General features: G+C 46.6%; 1 protein-coding gene across 1 annotated transcript; it reads left to right on the top strand.

Moving 5' to 3' along the window:
* The first annotated feature begins 13903 nt into the window (after positions 1-13903).
* NOXO1 (NADPH oxidase organizer 1) lies at positions 13904-17979 on the top strand. The gene is made up of 7 exons (XM_013953946.2): positions 13904-13978; positions 14090-14165; positions 14666-14846; positions 15375-15568; positions 16049-16162; positions 16927-17044; positions 17328-17979. Exons 1-7 carry the CDS (start codon positions 13904-13906, stop codon positions 17977-17979), a joined length of 1410 nt encoding a protein of 469 aa, XP_013809400.2.
* The last annotated feature ends 396 nt before the right edge of the window (positions 17980-18375 follow it).

Raw genomic sequence — 18375 nt, 5'->3', positions numbered from 1 at the left:
CTTCCTCACTGAGTTGCTCTTACCCGCCTCCTTAAGTTCATGCCTCTTGTCATCCTCAAATACTTCCTCTTGTTTTTTGACTTCTTGCAGATAAGGCATTTTCTTCTCTTTGGTCTGCCCAGTGTTGTAGGCTGGTCTAGTGCAGATGAAGTGGTGGGACTGTTGACATTAGAAGAACGTGAAGATGAGCCAGAGGGCAGACAAAGCAATTTCTTTCCTGACTTCTTGTCCTTTTCCCAGTAAAACACCAGCATAAGGTCATTCTTCTTCTTCTTTTTGGCTTGATGCTGTGGTGCCATTAGAGAGAGATTTCAAGGCCACAGGATAAGTCTCCCACTGTGGACAGTGCACTCTAGAATGTGAAGTTTGTGTCCATTTCCACTTTTCACATCTTCATGTCCTGCAGGTCAAGAAAAAGCTACGACGCTTTGTTTAATACATGAAACTCAGCTTGGCCAGAACACTCTTACAGGCTCTCCCCGACGGCTGGGATGGAGGTGGACCAGTACAAGCGAAGACAACTGAGAGAACAGGAATGAACTGCGTACGCCGGGGTCAGCGTGCGCGCGGGGCCGTGCCCGGCAGCGCTGTGCGGAAGGCGATGATGGCAGGAGGCAGCGCTGATCTCACAGTGCCCCGGCGCAGGCCGCTTTCCAGCCTGGAGCCGGCGCCCCTCCTGACACCGTTGTTCCTGTCGTCTCCTCCGACCTTCGGAGTCATTTCCCCTCAGTTTTACCGCGTCAGGAGCTGGGGGAAAAATGGGGACTCGGAGAGCTGTATAAACACACAGCTAACCCGGCCGGCCCTCTGCCTTTGCAAAGTGTGGACGTGTGATTTCCCCAAGTTATCAGTGAGGAAGCGGAGGCACATAACGTTCGCAGATGGGTAGATGTGGCAGAGTCAGCAGCAGAAGCAGGGAGTCCTGGTTTTGCTGTCTCATATTTGAATTGTTTTTTCTGATCTTTGCCAACAGATAGGAAATGCTGCTTTTTATCTGCGTTTCAGCTGCCTGGGTGAGGAGGCCTTTCTGTGCAGCCGTGCTTCCCCCTGGGCAGCTGCGTCCTCTGGTGAGCGCTGCCCTCTTTCTTCAGAAAATTCCAGAGTATTTTCTTTAGCAATTAGCTTGGCACCGTTCAGTGCTTTTGCTTGTTAGCACCTTAGATTTCTCCAAGTGGTCTCTCCAAAATATCATCTTAAGAAATTTTATAACGGCTGTCGGGGATAGGTTTTTGCCTCTGCTCCCCCCTCCTCTTGCCCCTCAGCCAGCACTGGCTCTTTTCATGTCCCTTCAGGCAGTCCTGGTGCGACAGCCTTCTAGTTAGCAGTGCTGGCCTTCTAGAAATAGCCATACTTCTCCACATCCACTTTCTTCCAGGCCATTTCAGAGTTTATTGGAAATGCATCCTGAGTCTTTTTCTGGATGTTAAATTAGGGCTGTTGTGCCACAAATTCTGCAAAGAGGCAATTTGTATGAAAGCTGCTGAAAAAATACTGCTCGTTTTCAAGCTGTTATCCTCTGATATATTTAACACAGCGTGGTGTAAAATTTTTACCAGGTAATGCATCATATTTAGAAAGATGCTTCAAAGACATGCCTTCAGAGAGGGTTTCAGAACTTAATGTGCATTTCATGGAAATGGCTGATGTATTTTCTAGTCTGTGTAGCACTGAACTGATGATCTAGATCTCCACCTTTGGGCCTAGTATTTACTAGTGTTCCATTTTTTATGTATGCGACTTTATGAGAACATTTCTTTGCTGATATTTGGGAGGGAGGAGAAGAGACATGAGTAACTGATAGGAACTACAGAGATGACTTTGTCTAAAGTTACAGACGACTATATAAATTTCAGACATAAAGGAAAGATCTAGTGGGGAAAAAGACATTCCTTGTATTTGTTGTCCTTGCACACCAATAAATATTTAAATGATGTTGATGACACCATTCTTTAGTTCATTCTGGAGAAAAGGTAAGTTGGTATCTAGGAGAATGAGCAGGGGAATTTCCTACAGTACTTTATTGTTCAGCCTTCAAGTAATTAAATAGTTGCAGAGATGTTTTTAAGTCAAAGCAATCTCCTTGACTGGCTGTTAACACAGTCTGTTTGCTTCCTTGTTAGTGATTTCATTTATGTAGTTAGTTAACAGTATAAGCAAGATTGACATTTATTTAAAATTAAAAAATAAATTGTAAAGAAGCTGTTACTTGAGGAGGGATTTGTGCTCAGTGTTGCTTCCCCTGCCCTTCCTCTGGTCAGCTGTAAGAACAGAACTGATTCTTTATGAAGAGGTGCTCCTGATTTTCTCTATTTGCCATCGTAGCCAGCATCGTCTTGTTTGAAAGCAGATGAGGAAAAAATGGAGAGATGCTCAGATTCTAATCAGAGCGAGGAGATCCACTTTCCTGTCTCTAACTGAATCAGAATGCAGAGTCTAACCTTAAATTTATTTCGTGTGAAGGAAAGAATATCGCACTGAGCAGAGCAAGGAAATAGAAATCCTCCATTCTTCTCTTCCGCTGTGACCTTGGCTCCTTCACTTAGAGTCTGAGCCAAGTTCTGCCTTTCCTTATGCACCGCTTTTGCTCAGTGACATCACTGTGTTTTGCCAGCTACCAGGAAAAAAAGTGCCAATTCTCCCCTTCTGCTGAGTAGAGATAATAATATTGATATAGTAACATATAATATGAAGCAAAAATAACTAGTCAATGTAAAGCTGTGTAATAATACAGGTTGTAGAAGTACAAAGGAATAATGATAATGATTTTGCTGTTAATGCTTAATAATGAATATGAATATAAAAGCAAGACAATGTAGTGACTTTTAAAGATGTTTTTGTCACGTTTTCCCTCCCTTGCTCAACTGCCGTCCATTCCTGCCTGTTGTGCTTACTCGCTGGTATAGGTGCTTCACTGAGGAGCTGTTGCGATGGTCTGTCTTCACCACTTCTCTGTCTAAATATTTTGCATCAGCAGTTCCCAATTTTGCACCTAGAAGAGCCACTGCAACAGCTGTGCAGTCTCTAGCCTTAAAAGAAACGAATGCGCTTCCAGCATCACTCCAAGAGAGGTATTTCATTTGGTGGATGTCCCACACAGATTGCTTGATGACGCCCAGTCTGTAAGGTGCACAAGTAGGGCCCTGACGGGTGCCAGGGCGTCCCCCAGCCGGGACTGCGTGACACTGGAGCGCCTCTACGACTGGGATGCCGCCACAGGGTTCTCCTGTTCCCTCGTGCATCACTGCCGCCTCTCTCCTGCTCCCCAGCCTGCTGAGCCTGCCCTAGGGCGCTCGGAGCGGGGAGAAAAGCTGCAGCGCTGCCTGGAAATACGTGAGCCCTTGCTGCTGCCGTTGGGGCCTGGGGCCGAAGGAAGCAGCGTCGCCCTCAGCAGTGAGCCCCGGCACGCTGGTGTGTTGCAACATTCCCACCCAGCCCTCCGGTTCCAAGTCTTTGATGTAGTAGCTGGGAATGTGACAAAGACTGTTTCCAAATAAGCACTTTAAAAAAAAACCCTCCTGAAAGAACCTGATTCCTGGAGGCAGTGACCAAAGGGCTGCTCCATCCCTGCACTGTGTCCCGCTGAGGTTTCCGCAGTCTGTAATCGAGGCACCTGGCAGGAGCGGTGCCTCAGAGCGCTCCTGGGCACAGACACTACCAACAATGCATCTATTTTTCATATAATTACATCTGAAAGACAGGGCTCGGTAAAGTCTGCTGAACAGGTGCCTCTTCCTAACAGCTGCTTGATCTGTGCCTGGAATAGGGTAATGCACAGGGCTGTAATGACAGTAATTACCAGGAAGCATTAGTGAACTCTGTGCTTGAGAAAATGAAAAGGGTGTGTTTGAGTTTCTCAGAGAAAGACTGCTATTTGATGTTCTCCTCTTATCTTTGGTATTTACTAAGCAAGAGCTTATGAACTGGCAGCTGATGCCTGGTGTACGGGAAAGGAAGGAGGAATGGGTCAGCAAGGGGAGATGATCTGTATTTGAGGCACGATACTCATCCCTCTGTTCCCTCTCCATCACAAGGGTGAAGGACAGCTGGGACAGGGACACACCTGAGCCCTGGTTACCCCACGGCAGGCTCCCAAGGGCTGCAGGCCTGGCAGTCAGGGTCAGGGAGCCCCAGGAGCAGGCTGCTCCACCAGGAAGGTGAGCTGGGAGCCGAGGGTGGCAGCCAGGCAGGCAGGGCAGCGCCCGCCCTGGGAAGAGGCACCCTCCCGCAGTAGGTGGGCGAGAAGCACGCAGCGGGGCTGGTGGCAGTGAGCGGTCAGTCAGCAGGCCAGTGATTGCCCAGTTACGCAGCTGTGCCACATCGGAGCTGGCCTTGAGCACAGGCAGGCAAAGCCCAGGGAGTGGGGAAGGCTGCAGAGCCTTTGGGGCACCTGGTCTGCAGCATAGACCCTTGGTGTCTGATGGAGAGGTCTGTGAAAGGTAAAATATGTTTTTACAAGTAGCAGGATGCATATATGGGTGTGGTTGCATCTACAGAAAAGCTGTTAATACCTGGCTCAACTGGCTTGGAGAGGAAAAGACTCTTACTGCTACCCTTATGGCCTGCTTAAGGGCTGCAACAGGGTTCTGTGGAGATGTAACACCCTGAAAAGCCAGTGAGCCCCGGCTGCCTGCTGGCATGCGTTTTGCTTGGTTATTGCAGTGCAAAGTCAGATTTCGATCAGAGAACAAAGAATAATATTTTTTTAAGTCTTCTACTTCATTTGGGAACCTAAACACCATTGACTTTTCATTATGTTATTCAAAGTGCTATGGAAAATTTTACCCTATATCTCTTGGGATTCTTACTGCTTTTTTTTTTGGTGTGTGTGTAATGGTGTTATAGATACTTTTAGTTGAACATAACTGTTGTTTTCTCCAGGGTGATACAAAAATATTTACAGGAAACTGTGTTCTATTTACACGTAAGGATGTCAGCCTAGAGCCCAATTAGTTACAAAGAACTAGTTTGCCTCTCTTAGGAATTAGTCATACAGATGTCTGTGAGATTACAGACAACTAGGAAATAGTAGCATTAAAAAAAAAAAAAAGTGTATTTCCAGGTAAATGAATCATTGCAGAAACGTTTCTGTTAAGCATGTTACATTGGAGAGGTTTGCTTGCATAGGAGAAACGCATCACTTGCAAAATTTCCTGAAGCGTGAATCTCCCGATATCAGGAAGGAGCCTGCTGCCGTGCTGATACAGTTCAGTGCCAATGAATGCGTGAGCTGCTCCTTAAGACATCAGCTCCACTTCAGATCTGTCCAGAAGTGTCTTAATCTGTTCAGAACTGCCTGAGGTGTGAGACTTTGCACAGAGTATAGCAAGGCTCTGCCTTGCTCAGACTGGGGGGTTCATATGGAGAGACTACAGCACATTATTTTAAAGTTCGTGCAGTTCTTGTGTGTGGATGTTCTCGGTGGTTAAAACGAGAATTCGGAAGTAGTGGTGCACACATTTACAAGGTGGGGATAGGGAGGAAAACAAATGCGATTATGCCGGTTAGTACAGGCAGTCGTCCGATTCTAACGTGCCACGCTCCATTCTTTGTCTCCTATATCTCGGTGTCTCTCTGAGCATCTGTGATATTAATTAATGCATTCTGAGCACAAGCACAATTCAGTTTTGGCTTTTCCTTTTGTGCTCTTGAAGAAGAATAGAATACAAAATCTTCAGAAATCAGCTTCCGTTTCTCTTGGTTTTGCCGTAAGGAGACTGGTGGGCCTGCTGCCTGCAAACACCGGGAGAATTCAGGGTTAGGTTGTGGCATGGATGCTGGTTTCTGCTAACGCTGGATGCAGAACTGACTTCCCAGGTCGAACATCCCTTGTTTTGGTAAGGAGACATTATTTGAAATTAATTAAAAATGTGTTAGATCTTTGTTACCATGCTGTTTCCCGTGTGGATTTTGAGGGTCCTTTCTGATCAGAGATTCGCATTTTGCCTCCTAAAACTAATGACCAGTTTGTTATAAGAGCTGTGGATAGTACTAAGTCTTAATTGGTGGTGGAGGAACAGATTTTTCTCGGATAACAACTGCCATGAAAATGCGTTGAACCTTTAAGAATTAAACATTAATGAAATAACATTTCTCCTCTCACATTACTCTTTTCTCTCCTAGGCTTCTGAGTGAAGATTAAGTATTGTCCTCTGTTTTTTTTTTCGGAGGGGAACAGGCACACAAAGGCTTTGTCTTCACTCTGAAGTAAAGGTGAACTTTTAATTTGAGTTACCCAATGCTGGTGAAAACCCCAGGAGAGAGATAAGGTACTTTGCATATTCTGCTTATCGATGGGACTGGGGAATGAGGAAAGCAAAAGAATGGGATGAGCATTACTCTGACTAAGCTGTGAAGAATACAAGGGTCTTGTCTATGATTTTATCATATGTTAGCCCGAACAGACTTTATCCAAGTGATAACAGAATTTCTACACATTCTTTGATCCTCGTTCCGTTGGCTGTTGGCCCTACAGGTTGTGTTCCTGAGGATTTCCTCCTGAAGCCTCGTCTGGCTTCGTGGGACAAGCTGCATCAGCAGCATGAACACTTTAGAAACTCGGCCATGAAATCCTTTTTTCTTCACATCTCCTAGCCCGGTTCTGGCATGTACGCACCGTGTACTGGCCTCTTACCACAAGGAGCGGTTGTCAAACACCTTTTTATTTATTGATTGATTTATTTATTTATTTTGATGTAGGAAATGATGCAGGAAACTTTCTCTTGCAACGTGTTAAGTTACGTTGTTATCCTTCTTGGAAATTTCGTTCTTGAATCATGCCCTTGTCCTTTGCATAACCTCAGAAAAACATGCAGCTTTTACAAAGGAATTATGAAATTGTTGCAACAGGTGCCCGGTAGCAGGGGCCTGTCAGGTGTTTTATAGCCCCTGAATATGCAGCCTCTTGTGAAAGGCCACTTTCTCCAGTGGGCTTGGTGGCTGAATCCCAAGGACATCCAAAGGAAAAGCAGAGCAGTTTGCTCTGTTCCTTCCCCGCCCTCAGCTGGCAGATGAGGGGTGGCTTTTCCTTGACTCCTTCTGTGCAGTGATTTCCCTGTAACGTTTCAGTCAAGAGCCTCAAAGCACTTAATGAAGAGTAAGGTCCTCGTGTTGCCTTTTCCAAGGAAGAGGTCAGGAGTTGTCCTCCCTGCTTACAGACTAGGAAGCAGAGGATGCTTTGGTCAGATAAATCACCCCCTCGATTCTGTTGCCTTACATCAGGTTTCGATTGCCTCTCTAGGAAGCATGGTGTGACTAGGGCGGACAGAGGCACCTATGCCACAGATGTCTGTGGTTGGGCGGGATGAATCCCATGTCAAGTGTCCTCCAGTGATAGATGAACTGAGGAGTGACTTGGCTGTGTATTGTTTGCTTTCTTCTATCCTTTCCCCAGGAGAAGGGTGGGGTTTTTTGTTTTGTTTTGTTTCATTTTTAAGGGAGTTTGACATGCTGCCATGATTTTATACAAGCTGTCTGGCTAAGGCCATGCTGTCAGAGACCTGGAAGGGGATGGGACCCCCATGTCCTTACCCCCCTCTCCTGTGCCAGGGACAATAACTGAGGTTGTCCTGGGCGTCTGTCGCGGGAGATTGGCCTACATCGCAGCAGCTGCAGACTAAAAGAAGTGGGACTCATGCTGAAATTTGAGGATGGCAGAGCAAAGCTTGTAAGGAAAATGGAAATAGGCACGGAAGAGGAAGAGCCTCTCGGAAGAGGATGAAAGCGCACTAGGAAGTCTGTTACTGTGCCTCTTCCATGTGCATTGCAGGCCATGACCGTGTCCTCCTGGGAGCATGACCTGCTGGTTGTGAGCAGTCACAAAGATCACGTGCAGTTTCACTGTGGAAAAGATAGATCAAGGCCTTTCAGAAACCGAACAGTGACCTTTCTCAGCACCGCCATAGGATGCCTTGCTGGTTGGGACTGTATCTAGGCTAGCTCCTGTAGCAGGAGTGCAAAATTACTTTCTTTTTCTTCCAGAAAATGGTATTTACCAACCTAAGCTCTTTAAATGCTGGTGGAGAATAGACAAACAAACTCAGTCTTAATGCACCGTCAGTCCTTTTAGCAGGAGGAAACCTATAAGCTGCAAAAATTCATTGTGATCCAAATGAAAACTCTGCTTACAGGTATCGTAAAATATATCCTTAGCGCTATGCAGATCCTACAAGTTCATTACCTGGGGAGAAAGGTCATGCCATGCGGCCTTGCTGCACACCACCATCCATCCATCTCCGGTTATTACACATACAATACCAATTATCATAGGTGTTCACACTCAAGCCCTAGCTCTTTATCATGGGGAAAATCTGCCTGTGAGTGGTTAATGAACCACCTGCATTGCAGGCAAACGTGCACTGCAGCACGATTTCCTATAGTGCCTTTCCTCTAGAACCCTTTGGAAACTCCTGAGATGCAGCCGCTTCTGGGGACAGAGAAAAGCAACGCTGTTGTTTATGCTCAAAGTATTTCTGAATCAAATTCAGCTGGCTGCTGAAAAATGCCTTATTTCATGCAGCAGCTGCTGAAGTTAGGAGGAAATCAAATACATTCTTCTGGATTAGGTACTGCAAAATCTCTCATCCCAGCTTGTGTGAAAGTTCAACTGCTTAGCGTGTTTACAAGGTGAAAGATATTTTTGTCAACTGCAGTGACTGATTCTTTTTTTTAAATCAGGGCCTGTTTCTATATTTGATGAGAGTCTAAAACCTCTTTGTACTTTTAAAATCAGCTTTTAGCAGCTGGGCTTTTCATTAAAGTTGCTGATAGGTCATGTGTTATCGCAGGTGACCTTCAAGAACAGTAAAGGACAGGTTTTGATCCTGAAAGTGACGGTGGCAAAAGATTAAGCTCTCATACCAGCAGCGTTCCAGGTGAGGGCCCCCCTTTGCTGTGCCCATGGTGTGAACTAGGGCTCTTCTTTTGGGTATCTCCATCTTGCGGCTGTGATATCTCAAGGGTAGTTTGAGGATTTTTTCTCTCATTGTCTTTCCCTAGTGGGTTTGCAAGAGTAGGTCTAACCAGTGGCAATTCCTGCTGTGCTATACGTGAAATGAGAAATGCATGATTTGGAGTCCCACAGAGCCCAGACCTAAACTCTGTACGTGGTAAAGGATGTTCATGGCACGGTTCTTTCTCTTTTTTGTGCATGTGCATTTATAACAAGATCATTGCTTGTTGCACTTTGAAAATGGCTGCTGAGGAGCTGTGTTTTGTTACAGCTGGTGAAGAGCTGCTTTTTGATACTCTTGGGCATCTGGGCTCTGAAACGCTAGTTTTGGTTCTTCTAGGATGTAGCTGAGGATTGGTCCAGGCTTTTCTCCCACTTAGGCTACTTATACAACTTTTAATCTGGTCTGTTTAAAAGTTATTCCTGATTCATATGAAATGATAAGTAAATCAGACCTGTGGTGTTTATTTGTCATGGACATTTCGCACATGGTGGAGAGGACATTGGCCTTGTAATTGAAATACCAGAGGAGGAAGTCTAGGTGGTCCTGGGTTTATGTGCAGCTCTGCTGCAGACTTCTTTACCTTTGCGTAAGTCGCTGAATTGCTCTGGACCTCTGCTCTTCCTCCCCCGACAGTTATCTACCGTGTCTCTTTAGACTGTGAGCTCCTGGGGGCAGATACTCTAATTTTACTCTTTCTCCACAGTGCAGCCATGACTATATTTGTAGCCTTAGCCCCTTTCTGTGATATAAAAAACACTTAAGGTACCTAAAGCAGCCGTTTTATGCTGGTAGCAATGTCTCTCAAGTCAGTAGAAGGCAGAACTCCATCTCTGCGAGGAACGTGTGAGTTTCTCGAAGCAGACTACAAACTGGCAGTGACAAAAATTATTAGGGTGGAAAACTCGTATTTCTGTTCTTAGTCTTGTTGAAGTTGGACAGTCAATTTCTATACGTTACTTGTCCATTGGCAATCTCCTTTATACCTTTTAAAATGACTAAAGAAAAAAACAAATGCTGCCATTAAAACTATGTAAATATGTACCGATGATAAAACAACAGCACCCAGCAGTACTTGCTTTTTTGCTTCTTCCGGGCAGACCTCTCCTAACCTTAAGTTAATAATTACACATAAGGATGTACCGGTTTATGATGGGATGATGTGGAAATAGAAGAGGAAACAAAGCAAACTTGACTTACTGTCAGTAAAACTGTTTGTGGGTGCGCGCGCACGTGTGCGTGTTTAAGTGTGCTCAAATGTGCCTGGCAAATAAGTGGAATTATCAGCCTTTCCCAACAAAAGGGGCACAGATCTGTACGGCTTTTGCGAACAAGGTGCAGTAACGTCATCAAGGAGTGCTTGTGCTGTTCCAGAGGCAACCTGGCACAGCCCTTCCTTCAGTTCCTCGGATTTGGTCACTTCAGATTAATGTAATACCTCATTAGATTAATCTTTTGAACAAGCAGTTTCTCACGTCTTCTTTTCCCAGCAAACTTGACAGCAATGATCCAGTGATATTTATGTAATGGGACTGCGGAGCCTGATAACTGAGCTCTAAGCGATCATACCAGAAACATATGCTTTCTTAAGAATTAATTATTGAGTTTCCAGTAGTTTTGCTCTTAATAATGGTTTGTCTGAGATCCCAGTCTCCAGCCAATCTCTTCCCAGGAAATTAGCTCTCCAATTTGTATGACTGGGATCTTCAAACTTAGATGACTTGCTGATCTTCATGTAGTTTCGCCTTTCTGTTGTAACATTTGCTTATATTTTCTCCATGTTTCTCTTCCGCTTTGTAGTGAGCACTTCTGCTCGAATTCACTGAAAACCGTGAAATATGGCAAGGCTTTTGGAATTAGCAATGGTCAAACACAAAGCTGCTTCCTACTGTTTTCATTTTTACTGGCATTTGCAGTCCTTGCGGATGTGGTACGAAGTGCTAGGTGAACTTTCTTCAGTGGTCTTGTATACGTTCAGAGATTTCAGCTCTTCCAAAGATTTTAATTTTGTTTGACTTCTGCCATTCAGAGTAATTATTTTTAAACCTTCCTACTCTTGGAAATGCATTGTGTTCTGTGTTTGCTCTGAGACAGGATGCCAACAAGATGGGCTTTGTTTCATGTCTTGGCTCTGGCTAGTTATGAGAGCTACACAATAGACCCTTGTAAAGGTGAGCTTGGCATCGTTTAGGAGGCTTCCAGGGAAGCTGCAGGTGAGCGCAGGCATAACGACAGAGTCCGAGAAGGAATTTGCCATCTCAAGGACAGATAGCTTCTAGATGAGCACACGGATCACAGGAAATAAACTCTCTGGATGAAGTGATTTCCTCTCTCTCAAAAAATATATATTCTTCCTTTTGATCTGGGTAGATTTAATGGCATGTGCTTTTGCTAGGCTCCGTGCGAACAGGGGGATGGAGGACCTGATTGTGGGGCTGTCGAGGGCGGTGAGCCGGCTCCCTATGTGCTCTCTGCAGGGTAGCTCCTCTGTGACTTTGTTAGCCAGGAAATGCCCTGGAGACATCAGCTAAGGGGTTTTCCCACCTAGCTTGTGTCGTGGGACTGAACTGCTCCGTAAACTGCCTAAGGGAGGCTGGAGGTGCGGCAGCAGCAGATCCAAGAGCAATGAAAATGCCTCCAGAGAAACTTCCACTGTGCTGTGCAGGTTTTCATGAAAAACAAACCGAGTCCCTAATCATTGTGTTTTCTAGCTAGCCAGAAGTAATCTGCTTGGCTTCCTGTTGGGATTCTGTTTTTTGTTTTGTTTTGTTTTTTCCACAGGTGACAAATCACCCACACCTGTTGCTGAGGGTTTTTAAGAAGCTGTGTGTAATTAGAGCATGAGAGGGAAGAGTTGGGCTTCTTGGTTTGGGCCCTGGCAGTGATGCTGATCGCATTTAGGCTTTCTCAAAAAAAGAGCGTGAAGGAGGATGGAGAAGGAGGTTTGCTCACACACAGATGCCCATCAGCCAGGTCATAACTTGGGACATGGTAAAGGTTCAATTAAAGGCCTGGCTTTCCAGAGCTGTAATTACTGGCCATGAAGTGCCTCAAGGCAGCAAGGCGATAGTTGACTTAAATGAAGCAATTCCATCTCCTTGTTGTCTTTTCCCCCCCGCTGTGCGGAGCCTCTGCGGGCAGCCGTGTCCTCGGGCTCAGGCAGCGCTGCAGGCAGTGCATGGGCCCTGCAGCCTCGCGCTGGCGTGTTCCAGCCGGCCGGAGGCTATGAGCTTGCGAGGCTGCGACACGTGTGCCATCGCCTTGTGAGCCGTTCCCGTACTGCCGCATTTCTGGTAGGTCGTGCCTTTGAAGCTGTTCTGGCCGCTGAGATTACCTGCGCTGGGCCCCCAGCTCCTGCTTTCCTTGCCCTGCAGCGATTTCATGCCTCTTGCTTCGTCAGGCCGCGCTGTGGGTTCTCCGTCTCCCACCGCAGAACTTTTATCGGCTTGGGGTTGATACGAAAGCCCCGGATTGATGCAGGGCAGAGAGCACCAATTACTTGGGTCTCTGTGGTATCACAAATTGGAAGCTTTGGGACTTTTTCTGTGACACCCCAGGGGATTTGTTCATCTTTTGCTCAGTCAATGATGGCATCGACACCTCGCGTTTCTTTCTGAGAGTGTGCAAATGTTGACGTAGCTGCCAGAAATCTCTTTAAAGTGAAGTATTTTTTACTAAGCAGATGGAACAAAGCATTAAAGGAAAGAGATTTGTAACAAACCGCTGGCACACACAGAAATCGCATTGATTTGTGGTTTACAGCAAGCCATGGTTACGATTAGTTTTGGGGATCAGTGTGAATAGCAGCCCTGGCTGCTGTGGCTGCAGACAGTGCTGCTAACCGGATGCACAGGGAGCCTCCGTTATCCGCTCGCCTTCGGAGGCAGCCCAGCTCTCTGCTGGTTAAACCGCAGCATTTTTGATGAAGGCACCGTGATGAGGAACCGTTTCTACTGAGAGCGCTCGGGTTCCCCTGCACCCCATGTTTTGCTCGGCTGCACAAACCCTAGTCTGCGCCGCGCCAGCGAGTTCCTCTGCCGCCCGGGGATGGTCAAGTGACCCAGCCTCAGGGAAGGTCACTCTGCTGTTGTTCTGCCTAGGACCAGATAACAAAAGATGCCTGTCCTTTCCCAGCTTTCTGACCTACACCCCCGGCATCTACAGTCAGTGGTAATTGCATCTTAAAAGCAGGAGAGCAAATAAAAGGCATGTGATAGTTTGCCAAATTATGGAATTTCTCCTTGCGCATTTCTGGGTGGAGGAGGAAACGAGGGAGCAATTTTACAGTGGACAGCTTGGGAACGCCTCCTGCTCTCCCTCCTGCTCCAGTCTATTTAGCCTCCAGGAGGCCGTGCCCGGAGCTGCCTCTCCGCAGGACTCCCGTCTGCCCCTGGTGGGAGAGTAGCTGGCATCTGAGAAGATGAACTGCAGCAGGTACCCAGTGGATGTGAAGGCTGTGGGCGTAATGCAATGCCAAAAGCAGAAGGTACTCTAACCTGATTTTTTTTTTTTCCTCTCCCCCTAATCATTATTTACAAATTAGGAAACTACAGGGCTTTCTCAGTTACTCTTACGGGGGTATGTTTCTCATTTCTATTGCAGTGCTGGAATTAGGCTGTTATTATCTAGGACAAGAGGTCTTTTAGACCTCTGTTTTTCAGTGGTCAATATCATAAGAAAATGATTGTCTTGGATTCTGCCGTCTTTCTGTGGACAGTTTCTTAAGTTTCTTCTCATTTCGACAATGATCGCTCATCTGCGGCCCTAAAATTAAGGAAATACTTTGTGTAGATCTAATTTAAAATTTTGTTTTTAATGTGACAGTCCTGAAGCCTGAAACCAGAACTAAGCCAAATGCTGATAGCATCTGTTGATAGCAAATGTTGAAAGTGTCTGATACTGAACAGCATGATTAAAAATGCATTTCTTTTCCCTTTTATTTTTTTCAGAACTACATGGTGTTTGTGTCCTGGTCAGATCGAAACAACATTCTCATCTACCGGACATTTCAAGAATTTAAGAGATTCCATGTAAGTGAAGAAATCCCTGAAAACAATATTCGCATCCTAGGGAGGGAGAGAGCTCAGCCCTGTGAACGGGCTTTGAAGCACCATCATTCTCTCTTTCTGTCTCACTTTCAGAAAGATCTGAAGAGAAAATTCCCCATTGAGAGTGGCTCACTGAGGAGATCGGACCGGACTATACCCAAGTTTAAAGGTAAGGAGGCCAAATCTTCCGTGGCCATCAAAAACCAACAAACGTGATAAAGCTGTTCAGGGCAGTCATAACTAATGATGTAGATTCAGTCACTGAGTCTGACCTTCTCTGAAGCAGATAAGCAAATAGCTTCTGCGTGTTACATGGTATAACTGGATCATATCAAAGCACTGGGGTCTATTGTTGACTTAAAATAATCTAGACTTTTTTATATATAAATGCACTTGGTAGTACATACAGTTTAAGTATTGGCCCAGGGCACCTTGGAACATTGACTTGTGAACAAAGATAAACTTTAGGTATTCAAAAATTGTATCAGGAGCTATTTAAAATGATAAGAGGGCACAAATATTGATAGCTACTGTCTTGGCTTCTTACAATTTGGGCCTGTGCGGCGATGGGCGCTAGGCGAGGGCACCACTGTGTGTAGGCGGAAGGTGCTGCTCTCAAGGCACCCAGATCCGTTATCTCATACCAACTTTGCCTTTCTTATTTTAAAGATGCAAATGTGAAGCAGAGAAAGAGCGGGAAGTTGAACAGGTCCTTGGAAAGATTAAAACTGCTGGAAGCTTACTCCCAGGAGCTGCTGAAAATGGATGCTAAGATCTCCCAGAGTGAAGGCGTGATTCAGTTTTTCAAGGCACAAACCCAAGACCTAGATCCTTCCTTTCCTGAAAACAGGTGTGAACATGTGTATTTCTTGTTTGTATATCGCTATTCTGTAACATGTCTGTTTCATAGATAGATAGAAGAGAAATATCAGTTACATTTGAGTGGTGGGGAAAAGCAGTCTCCCTCTCCTTTTTCTTTTTCTTTGGGAATGTTTGTCATTTTTTAGCACTGAAGTAATTAGGAATGAGGAAAAAGGGAAGTGCTGGCAAATGGGAAGAATGCTGTTAGGTAACTCAGCTTTCTGTAATGACTGTTGCCCTTGTTCCTTGCACCTTTTTCTTTTATTCCATTTCTCTCTTGATGATCAGTATGCCACACTCAGCATTGCGTTATTTTTTTTATTTCCCTGGCATATTTGGGCAGCAGAGCAGGGATGGTCTGCTGATTGCTTTGAGACCTTTGGGTTTGTCTGATGCCTAAGCTTTTTTTTTTTTTTTTTTAAGTCTATTGCATAGACATGATTTTCCCCTAAATAAATAACAAACCCAACCTTCCATGTGGCTTTTCAGTAAACCAATGTTAAACTTTATTTTTCAGTGTTGTGATCATGCCATCAGAAATTGGAGGGGAAAGGAAGAAACAGCCGCAGCAGCACCCCCCCTCTATTACACTCCCACAGGCATCTCAGAGCTACAGATGCATCGAAACCTTTGAAACCAAAGACACGAAAAACAAGACTTTCAAAGTTGCTAAGAAGGAAATTGTTGAAGTGTTAATCAAGGACATGAGTGGTATGTTTAACTGGGATTCTTCAGTTTCAGGGATGGATGTTGTAAAATTTCTAGATTGATTCATAGCTTGGCAAATGGTGCGTTTATAGCAACGTTTATAGCATCATTAGTGTTTGTGCGTGTGATGCACTTACCTGGCTTTATCAAGGAGGAAAGAACAAGTGCTGGGGCCTTTCTAGTCAGCAGAGGCAGGAGCCTGAGCCGAGACTTGGGGCCTTATTCCCAGCCCGAGCTGAAAGCTTCTCAGACTTTGCTTTACAGACCCCAACACACTTCCGTGGTGGAAAACACTGGTCTCAAGGGAGCTCTGCCCAAGTGTCAGTATGACATTTGCCAGTTCCTCAAGTGGTTGCAGAACTTCTCTCCTGTCTCCTGTTCATGACTGGGGCAGCCCTTAGCCAGGGTTTATGGTCATTTCTCCTGTGATACTTGTCTACCTCTTACAAGTTTTTACAATCTTCCTTTTGCTGTTTGCTGCAGGGTGGTGGCTAGTGGAAAATGCAGACAAGCAGATAGCCTGGTTCCCAGCCCCATACCTGGAAAAGACTGACATCCACAAGGACATCCAGAATGCCTTGAGCTCGAATGAAGAGGGTAAGGCTACTTAAAACTACTGCGACCCAAAACCTCCCTTGCTGCTCTGAGTTCAGAACTACACTATGTTCCTCTCCCCCTGACCTTTTTTTAAGGGGGAGGTAGTTCTGCAAAAAAAATGCTTGAACCATTGGCTGAAGTCCCTGCCCGGATTTCCAGAGCTCTGAATTTTTTAGTCATATCTCTGCCACCGACTGTGGGCAGCTGAGCAAATAAATCACTTACAGGAACAGTGTTACGGTGGATCTCTCTCCTGCACCCTGGGACTGCTGATCTGATCTTTCACAGGGATAGGGCATCTTGTAATAGTTATTTGTGTAACTATTAACTTTATTAACTTAGTAATATCCATTAACAAAAAAAAATACATTAACTTATTACTTGTGTAACTAATAGTTACATATGTAGCAGTGTGCTCTGCACCCTCACTTTCCCTGTTGCTGAGAGTTACCTGCTTGTTTCCCCTGTCTTGCAGTTCACACTAGCTCACAGGTGCAGCACCGGGACCTTTCTGCCTTGCTGGAGGATGCTCTCCCTCCTAACGTCCCCACCTCCGTACTGGGAAGGGAGCTGTGTTCACAGTGGTGACGCTCCCCCGTCAGAGGGCCAGCATGAAGCCTGAGTTCTTGTCTATAAAAGCCTCCCCAGAGCTCAGGCTGTGCTTGTGCACTCAGCAGATAGGCAGTTCTGGTCTATTTTCCTTTCACACTTTGCCATGATTTTTTTCCTCACATGGCAGAAATATCTCCCCCTTCTTTCTCCAGGCAGCTTGTATTTTGCTGTGCGATCCTATGAGTCTCAGAAGGCAGATGAGCTCTCTCTGAACAACGGGGTCATCGTGGAGGTGGTTAGGAAATCCGACGACGGCTGGTGGCTGACCCGGTAAGGAGGCTTTCCTGAAGCTGCCGTTCAGTGCTGCCCAAGAGAGCCGGCTACCTGCTGCAGGTGCTCTTTGCCTGTCCCTCCCCAAGCAGTGTGCGGAGAAGCTCTCACTGAATTACCTGTCCCTGGGCTAGGGACAGTTTCCCCTTTAAGTCCTGTACGCGGCAGTGGGCTGAATCCTCGCCAGCACCCACCACCCTGCGTGCGCTCCTCCCTCCCCCCGAGGCTGAGGCAGGAGAAGGACCCTTCTTTTCAGCATTGCTCTCCCTCCTGCCCCTCTTAGGTACAACGGACGTACCGGCTACATCCCGTCCATGTGCCTCCGGCCCTACAAGAATCCTCACAGCAGGCTGCAGACCATTGTGAGCTGCGGGCTCAACGCCTCCACCCCTAACCTCTCTTCCTCCCTGGGGGCTCTTCAGCCCCTGGACAAGGTGGTGGGAGAGAGTGTGGTGCAGGCTTGCCCTCCCCTTGACCAGACTGAAGAAGGGACTTCTTCGAGAAGCAGATCAAGATCCCTGCCCAGGGCCAGCTCCACTCCAGATTTGGAGACTGATAGCTTGTCTCTCAGCTCGGGGAGCGGGAGCGAGCGGGATGGCAGGCCGGGCTGGAAGCCCGACTTATCAAGGTCTCTGCCTGAAGTCGAGCAGGCCAGGAGCTCTCCCCTGGGGAAGGCCATGGCAACACACAGCAGCAAATCTCCACACCTCACCCACAAAGACAGGAACGATTCTGGCTTTGTGGAGTCGTCTGCAGCTGATTTAAGTTACTCCCTCGCTGACTCAGACTTGGCTGCCTGCGTCCCCAAGGTGCCCGTGCGCCCCTCAGCCCATGAGATCCTCCAGAGGTGCAGCACCCTCACCAAGCGAGCCATGCAGCAGTCAGCCTCCCAGCCGGCCCTCCTGGCCCTGCACACGCTCCAGAGCGTGCAGTAGCCTGCCTGCGCCTCGGAGGGGCCCAGACGCTGCCCAGGCCAGCGCCGCGGCTGAAACGAAACGCCAGGTACTTTCCTCGCCGCAGCTGCGGGCAGCTGGCACGAGGAGGATCAGCGCTGGGGACTGTTGCTTTTCAAGGACGCGGTGTTTAACTCCTGACGGAACAGAACACATTCGTGAATGTTACTCAACCAGGTTATGCTTACTCATTCTGCAGCTTGCACGGGAAGGCCAGGGAGTGCGGAAGGGCTCTCGGACCTGTGACTGGTCCGGATCTGCTGAAGGGCTGTCAGAACAGAAACTACACAGGGGCTAGAAACTTCTTCTTCGACCTTTCCCTACAGAGATGTCTGTGCAGGCACAGAAGGAAAAACAGTTACAGTATAGTTTGTTTCC

The sequence above is a fragment of the Apteryx mantelli genome, chromosome 16 (genome assembly GCF_036417845.1).
Source record: "Apteryx mantelli isolate bAptMan1 chromosome 16, bAptMan1.hap1, whole genome shotgun sequence".
NCBI lineage: Eukaryota > Metazoa > Chordata > Aves > Apterygiformes > Apterygidae > Apteryx > Apteryx mantelli.
Note: the sequence above shows the minus strand (reverse complement) of the source record. Positions and strands in the feature narration are given on the sequence as shown.